This window comes from Mustela nivalis, assembly GCF_964662115.1.
Source record: "Mustela nivalis genome assembly, chromosome: 3".
Classification (NCBI taxonomy): Eukaryota; Metazoa; Chordata; class Mammalia; order Carnivora; family Mustelidae; genus Mustela; species Mustela nivalis.
Window position 1 is genome coordinate 45229116 of NC_139022.1, and position 23747 is coordinate 45252862.

General features: G+C 44.4%; 1 protein-coding gene across 5 annotated transcripts in view; it reads right to left on the reverse strand.

The window, feature by feature from the left end:
• Positions 1 to 16586: 16586 nt before the first annotated feature.
• Positions 16587 to 23747, reverse strand: part of ZNF608 (zinc finger protein 608) — a gene marked incomplete at its 3' end in the record, with an annotated part of 113224 nt that continues 106063 nt past the window's right edge. For 3 of the 5 annotated variants that reach the window (XM_082724896.1, XM_082724898.1, XM_082724895.1), the window contains 5 exons: positions 22854 to 23271; positions 22053 to 22225; positions 20552 to 20705; positions 18158 to 18239; positions 16587 to 17580 (listed from right to left, as the gene is read on the reverse strand). In XM_082724896.1, coding sequence (XP_082581022.1) covers positions 17574 to 17580; positions 18158 to 18239; positions 20552 to 20705; positions 22053 to 22225; positions 22854 to 23271 — 834 coding nt within the window. Of the gene's footprint in view, positions 17581 to 18153; positions 18240 to 20551; positions 20706 to 22052; positions 22226 to 22853; positions 23272 to 23747 lie in introns of those variants that run through there. The other 2 variants (XM_082724899.1, XM_082724897.1) reach the window with 1 other exon arrangement.

Sequence of the window (23747 nt, forward strand, 5' to 3'; positions counted from 1 at the left end):
AGTGATGTCTGCCCTTCTTTATCTGGCACAAGAGAATGAGAGTTCTGAGGTTAGGCAGTGTCTGTGATTCTAACTTAGTGTCTCAACATGAAGTTAAAGACTGCCAAGAATAGACCCTTTCTTTAATCTTACTTCATACAGGAAAAACGACACATAATAAGGCAAACTTTTTCATGGTTGGGATCAGGAAGAGAAACTGTTTAACATTACCGTGAACAATCAAAACAAAACATTTCCTCAAGTCTTACCTCCAAAACATGAATTTGGATACTTAAATTCATTCTCATAATTTAAAAAAAAAAAAAAAAAAAGTTAACTGCACATCAGGGGACAGAAAAGACACTGTTAGAAAAAAAAAAAATGTAGTATTGCTCCAGAATCATATTCCCAGAAAGAGGTCTTGTCCTGTGATGAGAAACAATCTCAGAATTTGCTAGAAATACAAAAGGATGGAGAGAGAGAAAGGGTATGGGGGAGGAGCAGAACATCAGGTGTTGCTTTCAGATTTTGGAAAGGAGTTTAAATGAAAGCTTGGATGAAAGAAATGGCAAAATCACCACCATTGTAACGTTTGCTGAATATTCTGTCTTGGAGGAAGAAGGGACTGCTATGTCAAGACCAATAAATAATTCTTTTAACAATTTATCAACAAGTTCTGTAGCCAAGGAATAAGAACAAAGTTAATGGCAGAATGAGATAAGGCAACAGAAACCAGGAAAAAAAAAAGCATTAACAAAGGTCAAGGTCAAAGGTTTGACTTTCTTTTTTTTTTTTTTTTTTAAGAGACGAAGAGAGAGAGGATGTGCAAACAGGTGCATGCACAGGAGGGGCTTAGGGACACAGAAAGAGGGAGAAAGAGAATCTCAACCAGGCTCCACCCACAACAAGGAGCCTGTCACAGGGCTTGATCTCACGACCCTAACCTCATGAGCTGAGGCAAAAGTCAACAGTCAGATGCTTTACTGACTGAGCCACAGAGGTGCTCCTATATGTATGAATTTCAAAATATCTCATATCAATTTCACACACACACAGAAATATCTAGAAAGACCTATACTAACTGGTGACACAGAGTTGCTTTTTTTAGCTTGAGAAGACATATTAAGGGAGACTTTATTTCCTTTATTCTCCTGTTTGGCTTAAAATAATTCTTAAAACAATCATTTAGCTCTCTATGATTTGCGCAAAAAAAAAAAAAAAAAGACAGAACTAAGACTGTTTAAAATATGAGAATAATATATGTTTCTGATGTAGACAAAAAGAATTTGGTTCAGGTTTTCACTTCTCTTCCTAGAAACTGGACTGAACAAACAGGACTATGAGTAAAACATTTGTGACAAACTTGGATACCAAGCACACTACAGACTTCTTATTGCTCACGCTGCCTCCCACAGCTGAGACCAAGCAGAGCCCCCAAAGGAGCTATTCTGGAATTAGCAGAGAACCGTCCAGGAAGGGGTGAAGGGAACTGGTGAGTAGCAACTGAAAGGGAGCCACAGCAAAGTAAAAGACTGCATAGAAGGTTGGCTCCGAGATGACTGAGATTTAACAGTGCTGAGATCACACCACGAAGCTCAGAGAGAATCAGGAAGCGGTGAGGGCAGAACCCAGAGATGCCACGTGGAAGCAAAATGTCTCTCAGGCAGCGAAGGAAAGACTCTTAAGTTACAAACCATAGAATTTCATCTTGCCCTACTTCCCACCCTTAACAACAGAGCCTGTAAGTAAATAGATGGTCCAGGAAAATCTAACCCAATCAATCATGCGAAGCAAAATTGGCATGAGGCTGAAAAAAAATTAAAACATCAAAATTGAACAAGAGATTTTAAAAAACACTCAAAAACATTGCCATAGGGACGCTTGGGTGGCTCAGTCGGTTAAGCGTCCACCTTTGGCTCAGGTCATGACCTTGGGGTCCAGGGATGGAGCTTCACATGGGGCTCTCTGCTCAGCAGGGCATCTGCTTCTCCCTTTCCTGCTCCCCCTGCCTGTGCTCTTGCTCTGTCAAGTAAATAAATAAAACCTTTAAAAAAATATATATATATATAGGGGCGCCTGGGTGGCTCAGTGGGTTAAGCCGCTGCCTTCGGCTCAGGTCATGATCTCAGGGTCCTGGGATCGTGTCCCGCATCAGGCTCTCTGCTCAGCAGAGAGCCTGCTTCCTCCTCTCTCTCTGCCTGCTTCTTTGCCTACTTGTGATCTCTCTCTGTCAAATAAATAAATAAAATCTTAAAAAAAATATATATATATATATATATATATATTGCCATAGGGTAGATGAAATCTGTAGTCACAAATTTTACCAGGATATGTTAAAGTTAATAATAAAACAATTATCTCCATAGAAGAAGTCTTAAAAAATAAAAATATAAGAACACAGAGCTCGGAAGACCAAACACTAAGCAGGATAAAATATATGTGGCAGAACTTGGGGAAGAAATACAAAAGAAAGAAATTAGGGAAATTAATTGTTTTTTTAATGAACAAGCCAAGGGGAAAACAGATACTACAAAAAAACCAAAAAGGAATATTAAAGCTAGAAATGAAATCAGCTAATAAAATGAGATAGATAGAAAGAAAAAAAATTAAAAGAATTAGAAAAACAATAACAATTATAAAAGATAAAATGTATCTGATAGATACAAAGTGAAAGGTATCCCACATACCCACAACTGGAATCTTCAAGAAGGGAAAGTAAAGCAGAGCAAGTATTTTTAAATAACCAGTAAGAAAGCTTTCCTGAAATAAATGAAGACTTGTATCCACACATTCAAACGGCAGATCGTGTATTAGGGAAAACAACCAACACTGAGATACACTCTAATAAATCCATGGGAATTTTAAGATAAAAAATAATCCTCTGGATAGCTAGGCAAAAGAGCAAATCACGTACAATTCTTTTTAAGTATGGAAAATATTTTTCTATAACATGTTTTTAGAAGCCAATAAAATAAAAACTGAGAGGAGAAGATAGGAGGTAGAAATTAAATGAGCACAGAAGAATGTTATTTAATATTGGCAAAATGAGGGGCAGAAGTGAAAACATAATTAGCACTACAAAAATGACAATAAAAAAGACAATAAAGTTGAAGCAAGGCGTATATTTATGGAGAAAGAAGAGAATATGAGCTAATTTTATCACTGATGATAGTATTTGAGGTTATTATGCTATATATACTCTTATATGAGGTAATTATATACTTTCTATACTACAGAAGAGTTGGAGAAAATGTTTACACAAAAATACAAAATACAGGTACAGAGATACAAACCTTCTCAAATGTCAAAAGAATTACAATGTTAAAATAAGCAAAAAGAAAACATAAAATAATATGACATTGCAGAAACAAACAAATCTTTCATAGCCAAAAATTAAAAGTGCTAAACTTGACTGTGAAAAGGAAGAGATTTTCAGATCAGATTTTATAGGGTAATTTATCTCTATTCTGCATAAAAGAGACACATCTAAAACAAATGATTCAGAAAGCTTGAAATCAAAGGATAGGCAAAGATTTCTCCGGGCATATGCAAAATTTTAAAAATGGAGGCTTGCCTCTAGTGACAAAGTGTACGAGTACATGCTAAACATGCTTATAGCTCCTAGTCCTATTGGGTACTGCCTGTCCGAAGATGCTAGACAAGGGGGTAAAAAAAGGAAGACTGTTACTTTGGGCATTAACTAAGCTTAACTACTCACTATACCTCATTCTTGCTAAGCATCTAAACCACTACGTGTACCCTGACTCCAAGGTCTCCAAAGTGCCCTTTAAAAATGGCAGCCATTACTCAGAGGAGTCCACCACCCACTCCTCAACTCCCCTCACAACCAGTTTTTTAAAATGATGAAACTCTATTGTTTCAAAATGAAATTAACCTCTATCCAAAGAATTTTAGATAGACTTCTTCCCAATGCGTATATTCTATTTGTAGCTCCAAAATGTTGAGCACTGTTAAGAGGGTTACTGAATCTGTTTGTTTGGTTTTTTTTTTAAAGACTTATTCATTTATTTGGGGGCAGGGACTGGAGGAAGGAAGGGGCAGACAGAGACGGAGAGAAACTCTCAAGCCAACTCCCCGCTGAGTGCAGAGTCACCTTATCTCACCCCCCAGAGATCATGACCTGAGCTAAAACCAAGAGTCCAGTGTTTAACTGACTGAGCCACCCAGGCGCCCCCAACCTATTTTTTTTTTTTTTTAAGATTTTTATTTATTTATCTGACAGAGAGATCCCAAGTAGGCAGAGAGGCAGGCCAGAGAGAGGACGAAGCAGGCTCCCTGCTGAGCAGAGAGCCCGATGCCGGGCTCGATCCCAGGACCCTGAGATCATGACGAGCAGAAGGCAGAGGCTTAACCCACTGAGCCACCCAGGCGCCCCCCAACCTATTCTTAATAAAGACCTTTATTTGTTTGCTACTCCATTTGAGTGCTTTCCTCATTAAGCGCGTAAGAGTATGCAAATGATGTTATGCTAAAATAAAATACCATACACAAATAGCCAAGGACAAACTTTGCATAATAAATTTCACAGCAGCTAACATCATGGTGAAAGATGCTAGAACTGGCTAATAAACATTCTCCCTTAATGTAAGTATATATATATTAATTAAATAGAGATGAATTTCATAGAGATGGTGAAGCGATAGCAAGGGAAATAATAGAGATAAGCTAGACACACAGACAGATACCATGCTACATATTCATGGGGAGAGAAATGACAGTTCACTCTGAAACTGATTTATGTCCATCATTGTAAAAATCGAATAGTTCACAATGACATTCAAGAGAAAGCCCCTTCCCTGATCCCCATTCATGACAGGTAACCACTGAAAACAACTTGAGAACCTGGCTTTCCAAGTGTCTATCCAAACCCAAATATAGAGCATAAACACACACGTACACACGGCAAGCCACACCTTGTAGCCACCATGTCCTATGCGTACATAAACATTTAACCTTCCAAGGTAGCATACTGTGGCTCTGCCTTGGCGAGACCATAGTCAAGGACATTTTAGTAGTTCTGGGCTGCTCAAAATGATGCAATGAACATTTTCATACAATCTTTGTGTAATTGAGAATAGGTGGTAGGCTACACTAAAAGGAAATGCCTATGTATGTTTATATATATGTTTAAGGTTTTATTTATTTAAAAGAGAGAAAGGGAGAGAGCAAGCATGAATAGGGGAGAAGCAGGCTCCCTACTGAGCAGGGAGCCCAATGCAGGGCTCTATCCCAGGATCCTGAGATCACGTCCTGAGCCGAAAGCAGATGCTTAACCAACTGAGCCACCCAGGTGCTCCTGTATGTTTATATTTTTGACAAACAGTGCCAAGTGTAGGAACTTTGAGCCACACTTTCAAAGTGTGGTTGTACTAAGAGGTGAAAAGAAATCAGTTGTCCTTTTCATATATTCTATGACCACCTTTTTATATTCCTATCTTTCACTGTGTTCCTTTTCTGTTCCTGGTACCCTTCATCTCTCTCTCTTTTTTAAAAAAGATTTTATTTATTTATTTGACAGAGAGAGATCAAAAGTAGGCAGAGAGGCCGGCAGAGAGAGAGGGGGAAGCAGGCTCCCCACTGATCAGAGAGCCCTATGTGGGGCTTAATCCCAGGACCCTGAGATCATGACCTCAGCCAAAGGCAGAGGCTTAACCCACTGAGCCACCCAGAGACCCCTCATCTCTCTTTTCTATGAGAGATGAGACCACTAAATGATCGAAACACATTTCTATCTCAGGACCTCTGCACTTGCTCTTCTCTCGGCCTGAGACAATATTCTTCTGGACATCTATATGACATGTTCCTCCAACTCCTTCAGCTGTCTGTTTCCTGAACCCCCTCTATAAAATGACATCATTTTCCAGCAACAATTCTCCAGTTCTCTCTTTTCTATGCTGGCTCAATGCTTGTAAAAAATAATGTCAGTATCCAAAATGGCCCTTTGCCTGCGGTAAATTTCACAAATATTTCCCTTGGTTTCTTGTCTGCTATCTGACTTTATTGATGAGGTCTCAAAAGCAACTTTAAATTCTTTAATTTAAATTCTTTAAATTCTTTAATGTGGTCAAATTATCCATCTTTTCCTCTGTGATTTCTGAATCCAATGCTATGTCCAGAATCATCACTCCCATCCCAGAAATAAAAACAGATCACCAGTGTTTTCTTCTACTGCTATGATACTTCCACTAAATGGTTGATTCTAGAAGAATCAATTTCTCTGGCTTTTAAGGAGTTATGGAGTCATGTTAAATTCCAAGCTATTTGCTCCCATATGCCCAATCAGTATGTCAAAACATGTTTAAGATACACACATTTGCTGGTCAAGCAATGTTTCACTAGAAATAAAGATAAAATCACTCATATGTTTTCATACATTAATTTTGTTTTTCAGAAATATTAATAGTAGACTGTGGCCATTTCAGATGTTTTATAAAATATCTTTAAGAAACATAATCTGCAGCTTAAATAACATGAAATTGTTAGTTCTGTGTTACAGAGACAAGAGAAAGGAATACCCCCAAATTCTTTCTCAATAAGACGGACTCCTAAAAACGTAAAGTCAATGATATTCCACAAAGGCATTTTTAAATCATTTCTTTGGTAGAGCTTAAATGGACTTTTAAGGGTTATATATCCACTGAAATTGCTATATCTTTTTGCTTTATAAACAAACAGCACCAAACTTTTATCAAAGAAGTTAAATGCGTTACTTCTTGGCCCCAATGAGCCCAAACCACAGAAATGGAATGATTAACATAATTCTGGACCATTTATAATTCATTCCAATGGGAATAAATATAGAAGCAATAACCAGAATAGGACATCTTAGGGAGGCACGTCAAGCTTCTGGCAAGGATCGATTGATGGCCTAAGAACAGCAGTGCCTCTCAACCTTACTAAAGGTATAATGGTCCCTTCCACCTTGCAAAATTCCCCCATTAACTTCCTTCCAGAGCTGGCTGCACCTGTTCCCGAGGCTGACTCCCATCCATTCCGTGCTCAGCCCTGCCTTTCACATCGTGAGGTGACTGCCTCCTCCTCCACATGGCTGTTTCTTCGCCACCAGGACAAGACTGAAACAGCTGGTAGGCAAATGAGTAAAATCAATAGCTAATCCTCAGTCCGGAGAACCCACATTCTCAGCACCTTTTTATAAGTACGTCCCTCTGCAAAGAATCTCCTGACATCTGCTTTCATAATTGTTCCAACCTCCTGCCTTTCCTAAAATCGCCCATGCGGGTGATGAAATTTTTAGGCTCATCCAAATAGACTGCTCCTACTTCCCCTTCAGAGTAAAAATTAGGTCCTTACAATGGCTTGTAAGACTCTGCTTCCTTGCCACCATTCTCTATCCAATTCCTAGGTCTTGTGCAGTGTACGCTGGTCACAGTGAGAATATTCAACTTGGCTACACAAGACAAAACAAGGGGGACTGATGCAAATCATTAGATGTGTCAAGCACAGATAATTAAATTATTTACCTGGGAGACAGGTGAAGACAGATAAAGCAAATAGAGCATATATGTGTGAACCTAGATAGAAGGGAAGTGGAAGAAGCAAGTAAATACTACATATTCATGACCACTAAATATAAACGAGACACACAAAGCACTGAATATTCATGATCTCCTAAATATAGATGAGGACCACTCACTGTTGACACTCACTCAAAGCCCCATCTGCCTCCTATCCCGGACAAAAACCTATGTACAACATAGCACTCAGGGGGTGTGCCCTTCCATGGACTGTGTCCCAGCCTAAGTGTACTAGTCCACTCCATTTTTTCCCACTGGCTTCAAACTGTATGCTTGAGGTTACATTGCTTCAGTTAACTGTGTGATTTCCGTATCTTTAGTCCACGAGCTTTCTGTGCCACAACTATGGGACAGGTTGCCTGGCTGGGTACATGGAGGCTCCTTTTGTAAGGCTATGTCAACACATACTTTATCTGCCAGTGGACTCCTCATCTGTGCTCTAGCTACATTTCTCTTCCTCAACCTTAAATAGTGCAAACACATTCCTACCTCAGAACCTTTGCACTTGCTCTTCCCTTTGCCTAAAACACTATTCTTGCAGACATCTGTATGACATGTTCCCTCAACTCCTTCAGTTGTCTGTTTCCTGAACCCCCTCTATAAAATGAAATTATTTTCCAGTAACAATTTTCCAGTTCTCCAACATCAACTCAGAGAGGTGTCCTATGAGTCAATTCAATTCTGACACTGCCTTGTGTGAGCACAGACCCTACAGGTTAAGGATTTAGTCTCTTAAATGAAGACTGTCTCCCCTTCAGACACCAGCCACAAATGGGTTCCCAGGCTACCTGCACCCGTGCACAGCCAACAATAAATCAGGGGTTCCCACGACGCCCCTCAGTTTTGATAATTTGTTGGAACAACTCCTAGAACCTAGGAAAGCACAGTTAGGATTATCGTTCTATCATCAGGATTAAGTTTTTATCAAAACTTCATTGTACAGTCATGCTTTTATAAGTCATTGGTCATTGGTGATTGAACTCCATCTCCAGGCCTTGTCTCTCTAAAAGTTCCAAGCCTCACATCACGTGGTTACCTCCTCTGCAACCAGTCCCCAACCCAGGCCTTAGAGAGACATGCCAAGAGTCACCTCATTACCATACATTTGGGTATGGCTGGAGAGGCCCCTTATGCATGACAAAACAGACTCCTATCACTTAGGTGAATCCAAGGGTATTGTTTGTTCCTTTCAAAGATTTAGAGTTGGGAAGGGGCAGAGAGAGAGAGGGAATCCTCAAGCAGACTCCCAGCTAAGCGCAGAGTCCCAGGCGGGATTTGATCTCGCAACCCTGAGCAGAAATCAAGACTCAGATGTTAAACCAACTGAGCCACCCAGGTGCCCCAGCAATTCCAAGGGCTTCAGGAGCTTTAATTACATGTCTAGATGACCACAAAAATAGGAATTTTCTCTTCTGCATGTGAGGTGCTCCCTACCCTCTCGGCTCTATGTTGACTGTCTCTATGTGGTTTGCTACCACCTGACCTGGTATATGTTTCCTAGCATGCTTCTTTGGGGTCACCTTCTCCCAGGAGAAGGTAAACTCCGTGAGGGCAGAGTTGGGTGTCTTTTCTTAGTGTTTCATCTCCAGAATCCCCAACTGTTTTTAGCCTAAAACCGGCACTCAATAATTACGTGAATGAGTGAGGGAATGTCATGTCAGGGTACAGGAGAAATGCCACCCACTCACCTCCACTCTTGGAGAAGCTGCCGTACTGAGCCTTCTAGGAGGGACAGTCCTGAGTTCTAGGATTCCGTCCCACCTCTCCCAAATCTGGCCAACCACATCAGGTTATGACAGGGACACCCAGCGTAGGAATCCGGAGTGCGAACTGAAAGGCTGAGGCAGTTAAATGATGCTGAGAAATGGGCCAGAGGGCAGTCCGTAAGCATCCCAAGCTGTATTTAATAACAGCAGCCCAGAAGCTATGAGGGTAGCACGAGTCTGTCCGTCAGCAGAAGTAGGAGAAAGGGACCCTTGCACCAAAAGACTCAGGGGTAAGAGACCATGGGCCACTCCAATGAGACTGAGGGGTTTTCTAGAAACCACTACTGTGACCTGCCAATTCCTTGCCTATCACTGGGCACGAGGAGATGGACTCATAAGCTTTCAACAGACCCTCTCTGTAACTAAGCTGGTTTGAATGGGCTTCTGTTCCCGGCCCTCAGCGCTCCTCGGACACAGGGCCTGGATGGCAGGGGTGCAGGGGTGGCCCAAGGAAGCCAAACTCGGAACGGAGATGCTAGGAATACTGCTGGTCAAGTCAGGCCACATGTTCAGAGAATCAGAGAAAGCCAGTGAGCGGAGAGAGCGAGCAAAGAGGCCACGATGAGAAGGAGAGGGGAGGGAGAGAAAAAGGAGGAAGATGAGGCTGCCAAGGTGTTTTCGCTTCCCCTTTGGAGCTTATCCGCACTTCCTGCCCTTGTTCCCGGAGGACCTCTCCGCCCTACACTGAATCCGCCATTTTGTTTACTTTAGTTTGAATACATTTCTGCTCTGGACAGTGGAAAAGCCCTCTTCTAAGCCAAGGCAGCACGAGGAAGCTGGCAGTACCCAACTGAGCCTGCAGGGCATTCGGAAGACCCAGAGGACCCCAGAGTTGCCAACAAGGGGACGCTCCTTGGTCATCTGTGTGCTGTCAACCCACCTCAGCCTCCAGAGTCAGTCACGGGAATGTGCCTGGGCTCCCTGGACTGGGGGGAGGCTTCCAGAAGCTGCTCTGCCCCCAGCAAGAGGACTATCAAGATAGAAACCATGTTCAGGCTGCCCTCTGACAGGCACTGGAATACCCCGGCCGTGTGCCATGTTTTTGGTGAGATGCCGCTCAACGACGACAACAGAATCCAAGCAAGGGGCAGCAATGAGTCACGAAGCTTCCTAACTCTGGGCCCGTCTGCCACTCGCCGGTGGCCTGGGGACTGAGCTCACGGTGCCATCGGACAGAGGGCCTCCCGGAGCTGCCTGCTGGGGGCTTTTCCATGATGAATCCTGCTTCAGCCCCCAGACAGTCTGGTCACCAAACTGTTGCCATAAAATACACTGCGTGACTCTGTGTATCCTGCCACTGAGGGGAAGGGAAAAGGTTGAGGGTGGCAGACGACCAGGTACCTGCAGATTGCTGAGGCTGAGCACATCCGGTCTAAAGCTTTCTGAGCTGGGGGCAGAGTCCCTGGGTTGAACAAAGACATCCGTCTTCCCAGTCAACTGTTAAGTCTGCAGGGCTCTGGTCCACCCAGCTCTGCAGACACAGGCGGCTGTCCACAGAGAGGAGAGCCGTGCCCTCTGTCTAGAAGGGCTGTGAGCACAAGGTTTGGGCCTTGTGACCCTAGGAAACCCGAGGCCGTTTTGGTGGGCAATTGGGAAATACTTCCTAAAAGGATTCTGTCTCCTGTCCTGTTCACCCACTTTCAAAATTCCTTCTTTGGAAGGAACTGAAGCCTCCCCGAATGTTCCCAGTCACTAGACCTGCTGCGTGGCACCCTGGGCCACCCCTTACCACCTCAGGGACCTCCTCATGGAACCACTGAGCTGGCCATCCAGCCCAGTAAACACCCTCTTCACATCAGAACCAGAACCTGGAGAGACTGAGAAAAGGGCAGGAAATTGGGGCCGTTCCTTTACCTTCTTCCTACCAACCTCTGTGATCTCTGAGAGGGCAGAGGAGGTCAAAGGTGGAGAGGATTAAGCCTTCCCCATCCCCACCCAACCCCCCACCATTGGGACTACCTAGGAACTACCTACCTACTTTTCTTCTTCAGCGACAACAAGGCTGCTTTGCAAGAACCACTCTAGGCTCTTTCTCAACTGAAAGCTTTTGATCATTCTGTCAATGACCACAAGCGGAAGCCTGGATTCTCTTTCCCTCAAGGAATCTTCCTTGTTTATGATAAGATTCTCCCTGCCTGTGGGCTAATTTGTTTTTTCTCTTGGTACACCAGTGCCTGACGAGTCCCCTTCCTAACACTCCAGTCCCCTTACCACACCACCCCCCCGACCCCCAACGACCTCACAGTTGTACCTCTAATACAGTAAGGTACTGTATTAGAGGTACAACTTTTTTTTCTCTTCAGAGTTTGGGCTACTTGCTTGGGGGAAATGGTAACAGGCTGTAAATTCTAGGGAGCTTCTGCAGGGGAAAAGAGCACATAACTGTGTGTGTGTTTTGTGTGTGTGTGTCTGTCTTTGTGCATACAGTAGAGACTGGTATCTTTCTTCCAGATACCTGCTTGGTAGGCTTACGAATAGAGTCCTGCTTGGTAGGCTTATGAATTCCTTTGTAATTTTTTTTTGGAGGTTCAGTGTAGCCCATGACATGAGTGCCTCACTACACTAATTCTGCCCCATCACTGATTCTCTACAGGAGAATCAGGTAAAAGGTGAAGGTCTTGGGACGCCTGGGTAGCTCAGTCTGTTAAGTGTCTGTCTTCAGCTCAGGTCATGATCCCAGAGTCCTGGGATCGAGTCTCACATCGGGCTCCTTCCTCAGCGGGGAGCCTGTTTCTCTCTCTGCCTCTGCCTGCCTCTCTGCTTACTTGTGCTCTCTCTCTCTCTCTCTCTCGCTCTCTCTCTCTCTCCCTAACAAATAAATAAATAAATAAAATCTTAAAAAAAAAAAAAAAAAAAGGTGAAGGTCTCCCTGAGTTCTGCTTACGTGCCAAGAACTGCCTACTTCATACCCAGACCCCATCCTGGACACAGACAATAACCTCAAGAGAACCAGAGGACGTCAGGAGAATCTACCAAGTGCCACTGGGCTCAGACAACAAAACACTCATCTCCTTCAGCTTCCTCCCTAACGGAACCTTGGTTCTAAGCCATCAGGCACCTCTCCCATGCATGATCCGGGGGCGATTCTCACCCTTCTCAACCCAGGGAAGTCACAGCCATCTCTTCCTCTCATCTGGGACGGTTCAGGAGTGAGCATGTGCCCTGACTGTCGTCAAGGAGACTTGAGTGGATGTCTGCCAGCTGTCTGAGAAAGACTTCTTCCCTCCTAAGACAGAGACACAGAGAGACGTGGATGCCTGTGGCCGGGGCCCGTGGAACTCCCATGGCCACTCACATGAAGGATACAGAGGAGGCTGAGCAAAGAGTGTTCTAGAGTAACAGGCCCATGGATGTGCAGGACTGCTCTGGAGCTCACTCTGCTTTCAGCCTCAGGCTATGGAACAGAATATATTTCCTAGGGGCTGAAGGTAGTTGGAGACAAGGTTTCCATTATGTGCGTTGGAAAACATCACGCCCTACCACCAACCCTGCTGGAGATGCCCTCCCTCTCCATGATCTCGTTGAAAAGCCACCCCCCCCCCACCAGGCTGGGGATATTGTACCTCTTTTCCCTGCCTGCTAAGCATCACCCTACAAATAAACCCTGGAAGATTCGGCATCTGATCTAGGAGGACGGTGTGGGTGATGGAGGGACCTTCCCTGGAGGGTGATGAGAAGACAGGACCGCTTTTCTCTTTCCAACCTGGTTCTCTGATGATTGCACGAGGCTCAGGAAGCCTTTGAGCCACAGCCTTCTGCCACCCCTTTTAGGAGGAATTTTTTAAGTAAATAGTATATCCTTCCCACAGCAAATGCTTTCTGGAACCAAGTCCTCTCAGAGGCCCAGAAAAATCTAGGCCAGGGGCACCTGGGTGACTCAGCCGCTTAAGTGCCTGCTTTCTGCTCAGGTTATGATCCCAGAGTCCTGGGACTGAGACCAGCCTTGGGCTCCCTGCTCAGCAGTGAGTCTGCTTCTCCCTTTCCCTTTGCTTCTCCTGCTTGTGTTCTCTCTCTCTCTTACTCTCAAATAAATAAAATCTTAAGGGGGGAAAAAAAAAAAGAAAAATCCAGGCCATTCTTTCTTTCTTTCTTTCTTTCTTTTTTTTTTTTTTTTTAAGGCTTCCCCTAAATTAACATAAAGAAGCCATTCTAATACAACTTTATAAAAGTTTGGGTATGGTTTAAACGTCTACATTTTGCCAATAAATGTTTCCCAGCTCTCCCTCTGCACACAAAATGCCCTAGAAAAGGATCTGGTTACAGGAAATGAATTGAGAGTTGTGGTTTGAACGTCTTCCTTTGACAGTCTTCTTTATTTTTCCCCCTCAGTAGTAATGTGAGGCTTGAACTCCTAACCCCTGAGATCAAGGGCTACACGCCCCACCCGCTGAGCCAGCCAGGTGCCCAGAGCTTGCTTCACTTTGTTTTTAACTTACCAGAATCCAGTTTTCCCCACCAGCCTCTGACACACGAGCATCCTTCCCACCAAACCTAACTCATGTTCTGGGTTTCTAGTTCCCAGCTGCATGTGGCAGATGACTAAAGGCGGCAAGGACCACCTTGACCACCAGAAAAAAGGAAAACTTCTGGCAATGAGCTCCAGGCTCTCAGGATCCCAGGCCTGGGTGGCTACCCAGCTCCAGGAAAACCTGTACCAGGGTTTTGTCTCACAGAAGACTAGAGACGCGGGCTGGGGTTCTCTCATTTGCCCCTCTGAAAGGAACAGACTTTAGCAAAGAAAATGGGCTCGGTCTGGTTACTTCCTGAGTTTGGGATCCCTTCTCTGAAGCAGAAGAGCGTGGGGGTCATAAAGCTTGTCCTGGGACTGATAGCCATGTGACCTCAAGTCACTTCAGCTCTGGGCCTCAGTGTCCTCCGCCCGGCAACGGGAACCATAACTGGGTTTTACAAGTATCAGGTGTCGAGGCTGGAAAGCCCCGCATTAAAGAGTGCTTTTGTTAAGAAAAAAGCCCAGATTCTGCACCAGAGGCCCTGCCCATCGTGGGCTCCGCTCCTCCAAGTAAACAACACTCGTGACTCATGCTTCTGCAGGAAGCAAGGAATGGATGACTGAGTTTGGTGACAAAAACAATAATAAATGGCTTTGCCTGTCTCGTCTCTTTTTCAGAGTCAGGGAGGGAATGAAATGACCAGTAATTATCACTTAAACTGCTGTTTTATCCCGTATCAATCAGAACTATTCATTCTGGGGGCTCTCAGACCCTCGGGCTGAAGCCCCAGTAAATCAGGGTCAGCGCCAGTGGGAACAGATAAGGCCAGCTTTTAACTCTGTGAGCGTTCACGTTCACGGCCGGCGATGAACACCAGTGGCAAGTTCCCAAGAAGAAGCCAGCTGCGCTCCGTGTCCAGGAACCCACGGTTCTACATGGGGCCTATTACCTTGTTTTTAATATTCTGCCTTCGATGGGACCACAGCTGTAAACAAGTCTTGGCTCCCATCTCTCCGTGAAGTTAATTTGCACTGTGTCAGCACTGCGGGCTCTTTGCATATGTTCAGGACAAGCTGATAGGAGCCGGCCTGGAATGAATAATGTTTAGGAAAATCAATAAACCCTATTATTAGTCACTAAGGGGACTGATTTTATGTCTATAAAAGTAAAACAATTAGAACCGTATTAATGGCAGATTCATCATAGTAATATAATGGAGCCAAGTAGGCTTGTCTTTTGGGAATCTTTAATTTACCATTCGGTCCTGACTATGTACTCAGCCAGAGAACCCGCACACATAATATAAACAAGCCCTGCCCTTTGGCAATTTCATGTTGTCATAAGCAAAGACAACACTCTAACAGTTCAGGCGAAGAAACAAAACTTCATTTAGTGATTAATGTAAACCAGTCATGAATAACGTTCCCGTAAAAGCCTGGGGGGCGGGGAGAGACCATTCAAGTCGCACTGTGGGTCTGGTCATATATTTTTCCACATTTCCCGGCACTCCTGTTTATTACAGCAGCAGAGCAAAGCACAGCTGGGTCCATCTGTTCAGACTAACCAGTCAGGCCCCTAACTAGTAGTGATCAAAAGGCTGGTGTGGCATAAGGACTCACCCAGTCATTCTGCAGTGGAAAGGCGAGACTGGCTTTCACAGAATTTTAACAAAATGCTTCTTGCTAAAAGCAGAAAATCACCCCGGAATCCGTAGCTCCGGCTTGCCGCCACGGGAACGCAGCGATTCAGCGGAAGACGGGAGCAGACCACCTTAGCCCTGCTCCGGCGTCTGGAACAACTGAATTGTTTGGTCCGTTCTAAAACTACAGCAGCAGGGAGGCAATCAACAGACACACCTGAGACCATATTTGGAACAGAGAAAATATACTTGCTGAAATGGCTTCAGCAAAGGTACATCGACTCGGCAAGGACACATTGAACTGAAAACATGCGGTAACTTTACGACGATGGTGAGAAATGTGAAATGTTCACACGTGGGGAAAAACCACCACCACCAAGGTCCTTAGAAACACTCACATGGATGAAATTCAAAAGACAATCGAAGCGAAAATATGAAGAAAAATAACCTTCTAGAGAAATCTATCAGGAACGCAGACAAACCTGCAAGGCTTTTCCGAAAGCAGAAGAAACACTTGGAGTGTAGAAATCTCATCGGTTTGCAAGGCAAAGCCCCCCCCCCACCCCAGGAGGAGAGCTAACCACATTATACCAGGACAATGTCTGACAACAACAAGAACTTTGTAGACAAACACGGAGGAGGGCAACTGCCATTAGCAGATACAGGAGCTTACCACACCTACTAGAAAATGCAGTTGCTAGGAAGATAGGAATTTTAATCTACTATGTTCACGGCTATATCCCAGTCCCTGTACAGTGCCTAGGATAAAGCAGATGCTCAGTAAGTGTTTGTTGGAAGGGAGGGAGGATGGAAGGGAGGCAAAGACAGAGGCAGTTAATTCTCTATGTGGGATGGATAATACACTAGCAAAACAACTCAATGACAAGTCAAATAAATGGTTGACTTTCCTACTGCCCACATGTCCCGAGACGGATACCTTTACAGCATCATTCCCTATCAGAGAAACCCAGATCTGCCAATTTGTACTGATGCGATGCTCCGAGTAAATTTGCACACGTCCACGGAATTAAATACACCACTGGGGTGTTACACCGGCATCTCACACGAGAAAACTCAGTATGCGTGTACTTTCTCTTTCAAAGTGAACGTTCGTAGTATTAAGCAACCTTTCTTTGGAAACGAGAATCACTCCCAGCCATCGAGAAATAACACGAGACAGACAAGAGGCCGTTATAAAAAAAAAAAAAACTTTTTAATTCTGATTGCCAAATTATTTAAGGCAGGTATAAAAAAGGAAAGCATTCAATATACATTTTACATAAAATAAACTAGATTACAGCATAAAACAAGTAACCAGGCAATGGCGTTAAAGTCTCTCTCTTCTAAAACTGGATAATTGTAAACATTAAAAAAAAAAAAAAGGGACTGCAAGACTATTCAAGTAATAGAACAATCACAGATGTCTCTGGTACGCAGGCTATTGGGTTATTTGCCATTCAAGATTATCAAAAAAATGACATCTCATTATTCACAGATGCTCATTATTTCCCCATTTTAATCTTTACATTATATACAACACAGTTTTTGTGGTACTGGCAACCCCATGCCTTTCCATAAGTCTTTTTTTTTTTTTTTCCCCACAACACACAAGTACAAACAGTGACTACAGGAGCATTTCACACTGATGTGTCTTTAACGGGAGCCACCGAATAGACATCTAAATTGTACCCAAGCGTCATCATCACAGCCAGCCTTTCTGAGGGCCTCACGGGGTATCGAGGAAGGATATGCAAGGTTCGGGCACACGGATACGGAACGTCCTTTATTTACAAGTGGAAAGGAAAAGAAAGTAAGCGGCCTTCTGCGGCCAACACTTTTCAACATGACAGATACACTTTTTTTATTTCTTTTTACTGAGTGGTTTGCGACTTGGCAGCAGACCCTGTGTGTGCGAGCCTGGTTACTGATACAAAAAAGTAAAGAATATATATATATATATATATGTATATATACATATATGTATACGTATATATATATAAAACAGAAGTTTAATTACAGCAACATTTGTTACTCTGTGATAAAATCTGTAATTTACAAAAATGAAATGACTGGTTTTTGCCTGCCATTAAAGGCATTTCAAATTAACACCATGGAACTGATGTTTGTATAAAACGCTCTCCCATGTGATCCAGTCACATGACAACGTACGTTTCCAATCTTGTTATTCTCTGCAAGAGAAAAGAAGACCTTAGCACGAGGTTCTTGCCACAAGTGACACTGAAAATACAACCCCATGACTGACAGACTTATTTATCTCAATTCTACTCTGTTCGCAGGATTCCCTTCTACAGAGAGGGAATGAACAGGAGGGTAAGGATACACACCAGGGAAGAAGAAATTATTTTCCTTTCTCAAACAATGGGAGGGGTAATTCAAAGTACCGAAGAACAAACATGACCTTTAACATTATGAAAGTAAGTATCTCCCTTCATGACTTTGTTTTTTACACAGGCTAAAACAAAGGGAGTCATGGCCAATTATTCTAACAAAGCTGTGTGAGAGACTCTCACCTGTTAAAAAAAAACATCCATCTGTTGATTGCTAACCCATGTTACAGCTAAAGAAAGGAGTGTCCTGGAAGGTAAGCTCACAGGGGAAGCAACAGGGATGTAAAAACACATTATAATAATATAAAACACCGAGGAGCCAAGTTTTGGATCTAAAAAGCCTGTACTATATCCACCCCCCCACCCCCATTATGCTGTCTCTACTAGAACGTGGATTTGAAATGCACAGGAGATTTACCTTCTTTGTGCAGGAAACATTCCTGATGCAGATGCCTGGGCGGCCACCTGCTGAGAGGCAACGAGGGCAGCGGAGGTCAAGCCTGATGGGGAAAAAATGCAGGTTTTCTGTGACATTCGGAAAGGTAAGAGCAGGTACAGGTGAAATACTACAGCCATCGGACCTTTCCTAAACATACACGACACGTTTCACGCAGCAAGGACGAGCCCAAGCCGCGTGGTCTAACCAAGTCTACCATTTATCCAAGAGTCCAGTTTTTTAATAGCTATTCCAAGACATTCCATCTCCCGGACTCTGCACGGAGCTAGATGGTTTGTGCGCATTCCTGAACGGGGGGACGCTCAGCAGAATTAATAGGCAGTGGGTCACAACACGAAGCAAAAGTCATGGTGAACAACAGCAGCAACACGCTAAGTGCTTCGAACACGATACTTTCATAGTAACTTGGGCCACACTTGAACATTTCCCCAGCGAAGGAACATAAGGCACCCCGTCAGGAATTAGTCAGGAATTCACACGGAATCAGCGAATCAAACTTAGAAACAGCCTGCACTTCTACTCCGCAAGAAGAGAGACAGCGGTGGCGAGAGCGGCATAGCCCCAGGTGGCATAAAGTTGCCTAGCGGGAAGCGATTTTTCATTCTACAGCAAAAACAAAAAACAAAAAAACAAACCCCAGAAAAATAAGAAAACAGAAGTTCCAACCTGGGGAAGAGTACTCTCCCTCTGTGTCCTTTCTTTCTTTTTTTTTAAATTTTATTTACTTATTTGACAGATGGAGAGCACAAGTAGGCAGAGAAGCAGGCAGAGAGAGGACAGAGCAGGCCCCCTACTGAGCAGAGAGCCCAATGTGGGGCTCGATCACAGGACCCTGAGATCATGACCTGGGCTGAAGGCAAAGGCTTAACCCACTGAGCCACCCAGGTGCCCCCTTTCTGTTTTTTCTTAACACCACTAGCTGACAGCAAGCAACACGAGATGAATAAACAAACAGAAACGAGTCTTGGCGCCTGCAGAGCACTTCCCACTTCGGGAGATAACATCACATGTTCTCTTGTGTTCACACAGTCAAAGAAGGGGTGATGTGGTACGTGTTAGGGGCTAAAAGTGTCTCCCCCCCGCTCAAATTCCTAGGTGGGCGCCCTCACCCCCAGAGTAACTATCTTAGGATAGGGCCTAAACAATTAAGGTTAAATGAGGTCGTAAGGATGGCACTGTAATCCATCAAGATCCGTGTCCTTACAGACAAGAACTCAGAGCTCTCAGCATGCGCGGTCTCTGTCACAGAGAAGAGGTCATACAGGTACACAGCAAGATGGCAGCTTGCTTCAAGCCAGACACAGAGCACTCACCACCGAGCAACCGTGCTCGAACCCTGATCTCAGACCCCCCGCCTCCAGAACTATGGGAAGTTCTGCCTGCTGTTGAAAGCCATGGAGGCTGCGACATTTCATCTTGGCCCTCTGAGCTGAGACAGCAAGAACCTGGCCAGTGGATCTGTGGGCAGCAATGGGGCCTGGCACCCCTGCCCCCCGGGAGGTCACAGAGCTGAGACGAACGGCACAAGCTCAGCTAATAACACTGCAAATCAAAGGCTCTCTCTCGTCGATGCTATGGTTTCTTCAAAATGTTTCTCCATCTTGAAAGTCACAGCCATAAATGGCTACAAACAGTCCCTGCATTAGAGATGACTGAAAGTGGTCAACTGGGGGTGCCTGGGTGGCTCAGTGGGTTAAGCCTCTGCCTTCGGCTCAGGTCATGATCTCAGGGTCCTAGGATCGAGTCCCACATCGGGCTCTCTGCTCAGTGGGGAGCCTGCTTCCCCCCACCCCCACCTACTTGTGAACGCTGTCAAAATAAATCAATAAAATTTAAAAAGAAAGAAAGAAAGAAAGAAAGAAAGAAAGAAAGAAAGAAAGAAAGAAAGAAAGAAAGTGTTAAACTGGATTGTGTTGCTACTATTACTTCGGTGAGGCAGGAAAGCTATGGGAAAGATCTGAAGAAATCACTGCAATGTCACCAAAGCCTCTCGCCATCCCTTCCTTTTCTCCCCAGCAATTTCCTTCAAGGAGCTATCAGATCTTCTGATTGTTATATTCAGGTGCCCCAGACCGTGGCCGCCACCCTCGGTCCATCAGATAACAGCAAGCCTCCGATACCATCAACCAGCAACAATTATTAAGTGGGAGCCATCTCCTATCTCAGCAGAACACAAAAGATGGGGCCAATCACCTCTGCTGTGTCACTAGGAAATAAGAATTAAGAAACTTACTTACTCCCTGGAGTTAATGTGAACCCAAAGCTCAATATATTTACTTTGTGATATGACAGATACTTTGGGCAACAGTTTTCCCGAGCAGAATGACCCACGCGCTTAACGACGGAGCTGCTGACCTTGGAAAGGGTCATATTGACCGGGGATTAGTGGGTAACCCATGCCAACGTGGGTGTGGTGGTGCGTGTGCAAGTGCCGCTGGCCGAAGGGGGAGTGGCGGTCCCTCTCCCTCTCTGCCTCCCGCTCCCGCTCTGCGGTCGCCTTTTCCACGGGCTGCAACAGAAAAGAGAGATGGGCTCCTCTTAAGATTCTGAAAAGGAGTGCTAAAACCACCTCTGTCCCTTGAGCAGTATTTGTCAATGATTAAAAACAAATGCAGACATACTTAACATTCCTGATCAACGGGAAGACAATTTCAAAGGGTGTGCATGAGTTTCAGCGGGCATTAGGCCAACACTTTTAAAGAAATGCTCCCACCTAAGAGTAAACCAAAGGGATCAAGGTTTTCCTAAATGCTGGAAGTAAGAGGATTTTTTTTTTATGCCTGCTCATAACCTCAAGATTACAATCTACCCAATTTCTTCCCAGAAACAACTTTCGTACTTTGATCAAGGGGCGAAAAAAGTAGTTGTGGAGATTTACGTCAAGTTTTCTAATTATCCTTGTATTTTGTTTACACTGGGTAGGGAGAATCTATCTCGTAACTTTAAGCTTTAAACATGCCCATCTCTAGTTTAGTCCATTGAAAATATGCATCTCAACACTGTATGTCAGTATTGAGCACGGGCAATCGTTGCCCTATGCCTCTGGAAGCATTCCAGAATCCACCCATTTCTGAAGGCGCGGAGAGAAGCTCTCAGTTCTCCCAAATCATGATGAAGGACTCTCTCCTACACATTTCCACTTGCCAGAACTGAGCCCACTTAAAGTTCTTTGTTCTCACTGGAAAAAAAAAAAAAATCTTTGCAGTAGAAGGAGGACCCACAGAAAGAGACTCAGAAATCATCTTTTCTCACTTCCAGAGTCTCTGGTGGACACATCCGCATCATAGATGCTACATTTTATCCCCAACTTCTCTTTTCTAGGCAAGAACTGCCATGGACTTTGTCTCTCTTCACGACAGCCTCTAGAACGAACAGATGCCCTTTTTCTTGGGGTGTGGAGAGAGGGTAGCAAGGGGGGAGCCATCTTTCACAAAGACACCTACTCTCAAGGCTTTGGGATGTTACAGGGACAGGACCAGGGGTCCAAGCCAAAACACAGCACATGCAGCCACCAGCATCGAATCAGGCATCCCAAATACTTTGCCCCCAAAGTTGGCTCCTACGAACGTCCACCTTCCCCTCACAGGCACCCTCCTGGTAGTCGAAGTAGTGCATTCTGCCACAGAAAAGCCCACCAGCACCACACACGCTCACTCTAGCCATTATTCCCGCCTGTGCGAAAGCAGCTGACGTTTGAACATTCCATGCTTTATGTGTGAAGATAAAACAGCATCTTGAAATCACGGCTGGGCTCGAAAGCCATTTATATTTCAAGACCGTTTCCTAGCTTGTCCCCTTCTTCCCCCCCCCCCCCAAAAGCACAGTACTTTTAAAGTGACAACAAAAGACGGCTTACAGCGGGAGACTTGCTGCGGTACTGGTTGGCGTGCTGCTGGAGCAAGTCCAGGGCTTTCGATTCCGTCGATGTTTTCGTGTTGATGCTAGGGCTGCTACTGACTTTCTCTGCCTCTTCTCTCCCTGACATCTTCCCATAAACGGGATAATGAAATCCCGGAGAGAGATAGGCCCCTGCAGATACACAACAAATGCCACATCAAGTTACGGGCTCCATCTTAAAAAAAAAAAAAAAAAAGGAAGGAAAAAACGTCATCTGGGTTACATGAATTTGGGATAAGAGTCAGAGAGCTTAAAATAGGGGTTGACATTAAGCACGGGCTACATCATCGTTAAACCATGCGAAAGCCCTCCGATTTTCTTCTCCCAGTTAATTCATCCTGATGAACGGAGGTTATAAGCAGAATGGAGCTTATAGCCGTTTCATACATTTATGTGTCCGCTTAAGTGAAAGGAACAGTAACTATCATGATTATGACAGTAAGTGCTTAGAATATTTCCACAGGCAATAAAGTATGTGTCAGTCTAACAGCTCGAGCAGACCATCAGAGTCAATGCAAACGAGCGCTCAGGACGCCTGATATTTGATCTTAAAAACAAACAAGCAAACCAACCAAAAAAACCAACCCCCGCCCCCCCCCAAACCCTCATATTAAGTTTCACCTTGGGGACTTGACGCAGCCTAAAAGTCAGCAAAACAAAGGTTACTGGCGAAGCGTCTCGTTTATCCTGAGTTTTTTAAACCGCTAAAATTTGCACGTAGCCTGTTCCCTCCAAGAGAGTGAGAACCCACAACACGTACCAGGGTAACTGTGCATTAGGACGGGAGAGACAGCCCGGTATGCAGGGTGGCTGGGGTCATACATCTGTGGGTAAGGATAAGCATGCAAGTACTGTATGTACGACTGATGCTGACTTATGGGCGAGGACACCGCCACTCGCGTTCCCCGAGAGTCCTTCCAGTTCACAGGCGTTTTTCCATCGTCGCTTTTCAGCTTGCTCTCCTCCAGGGACTGAGAATCAGGACGCTTGGCCTCTTTGGGCTCCTCTTTAATGCTCGTTAGTGATACGGGAAGGCTGGGCACACCCCCATCCTTGGTGGGGGTCTTCCTGGGGCTATCCTCTTTCAATTTCTTGTCCCTATCAAGCTCTTCTGACTTTTGCTGATCCAGGTATTTGGGCTGGTATACGTAATGATGCCATGTCCTTGAATCTGGATCCTGATTTAAAAGAAAAAAAAAAAAGAAAAGAAAAGAAAAAGAAGAGGGAAAAAAAATTTAATTTCAATTTTGGAAGCAAAACCCATTAATCACCATGATAGCATTATTATTCTTACTTCTAATACTAAGTGAACACATGTCTGCCCTTGCCCTGCACAAGGAGCTTCAAGCCTCCCTCTCTGACGAAGTCATGACGTCTAAGATAGGCATCATTATTCATCTCTTTCACACAAGACAAATTCAGAGCTTTTCAAGCTCCAGGAACACTGGGGTCACACTGCTGCCCAGGGTGGAGCTGGGCCACAAACTTAGGTCTGCGGGAATCCAGAGCTGGGCCCTTTGTGGGATCCTTCAACATTTAAAACAGCACGCTCAGACATCATTTAATTGAAAACTCATTTTCCCTTTACTATCTCATGCAGGCAAAAAGAATTTTAAAAAAACTCCCAACTCGGGCTAGTTCGTAGTAAATTTAA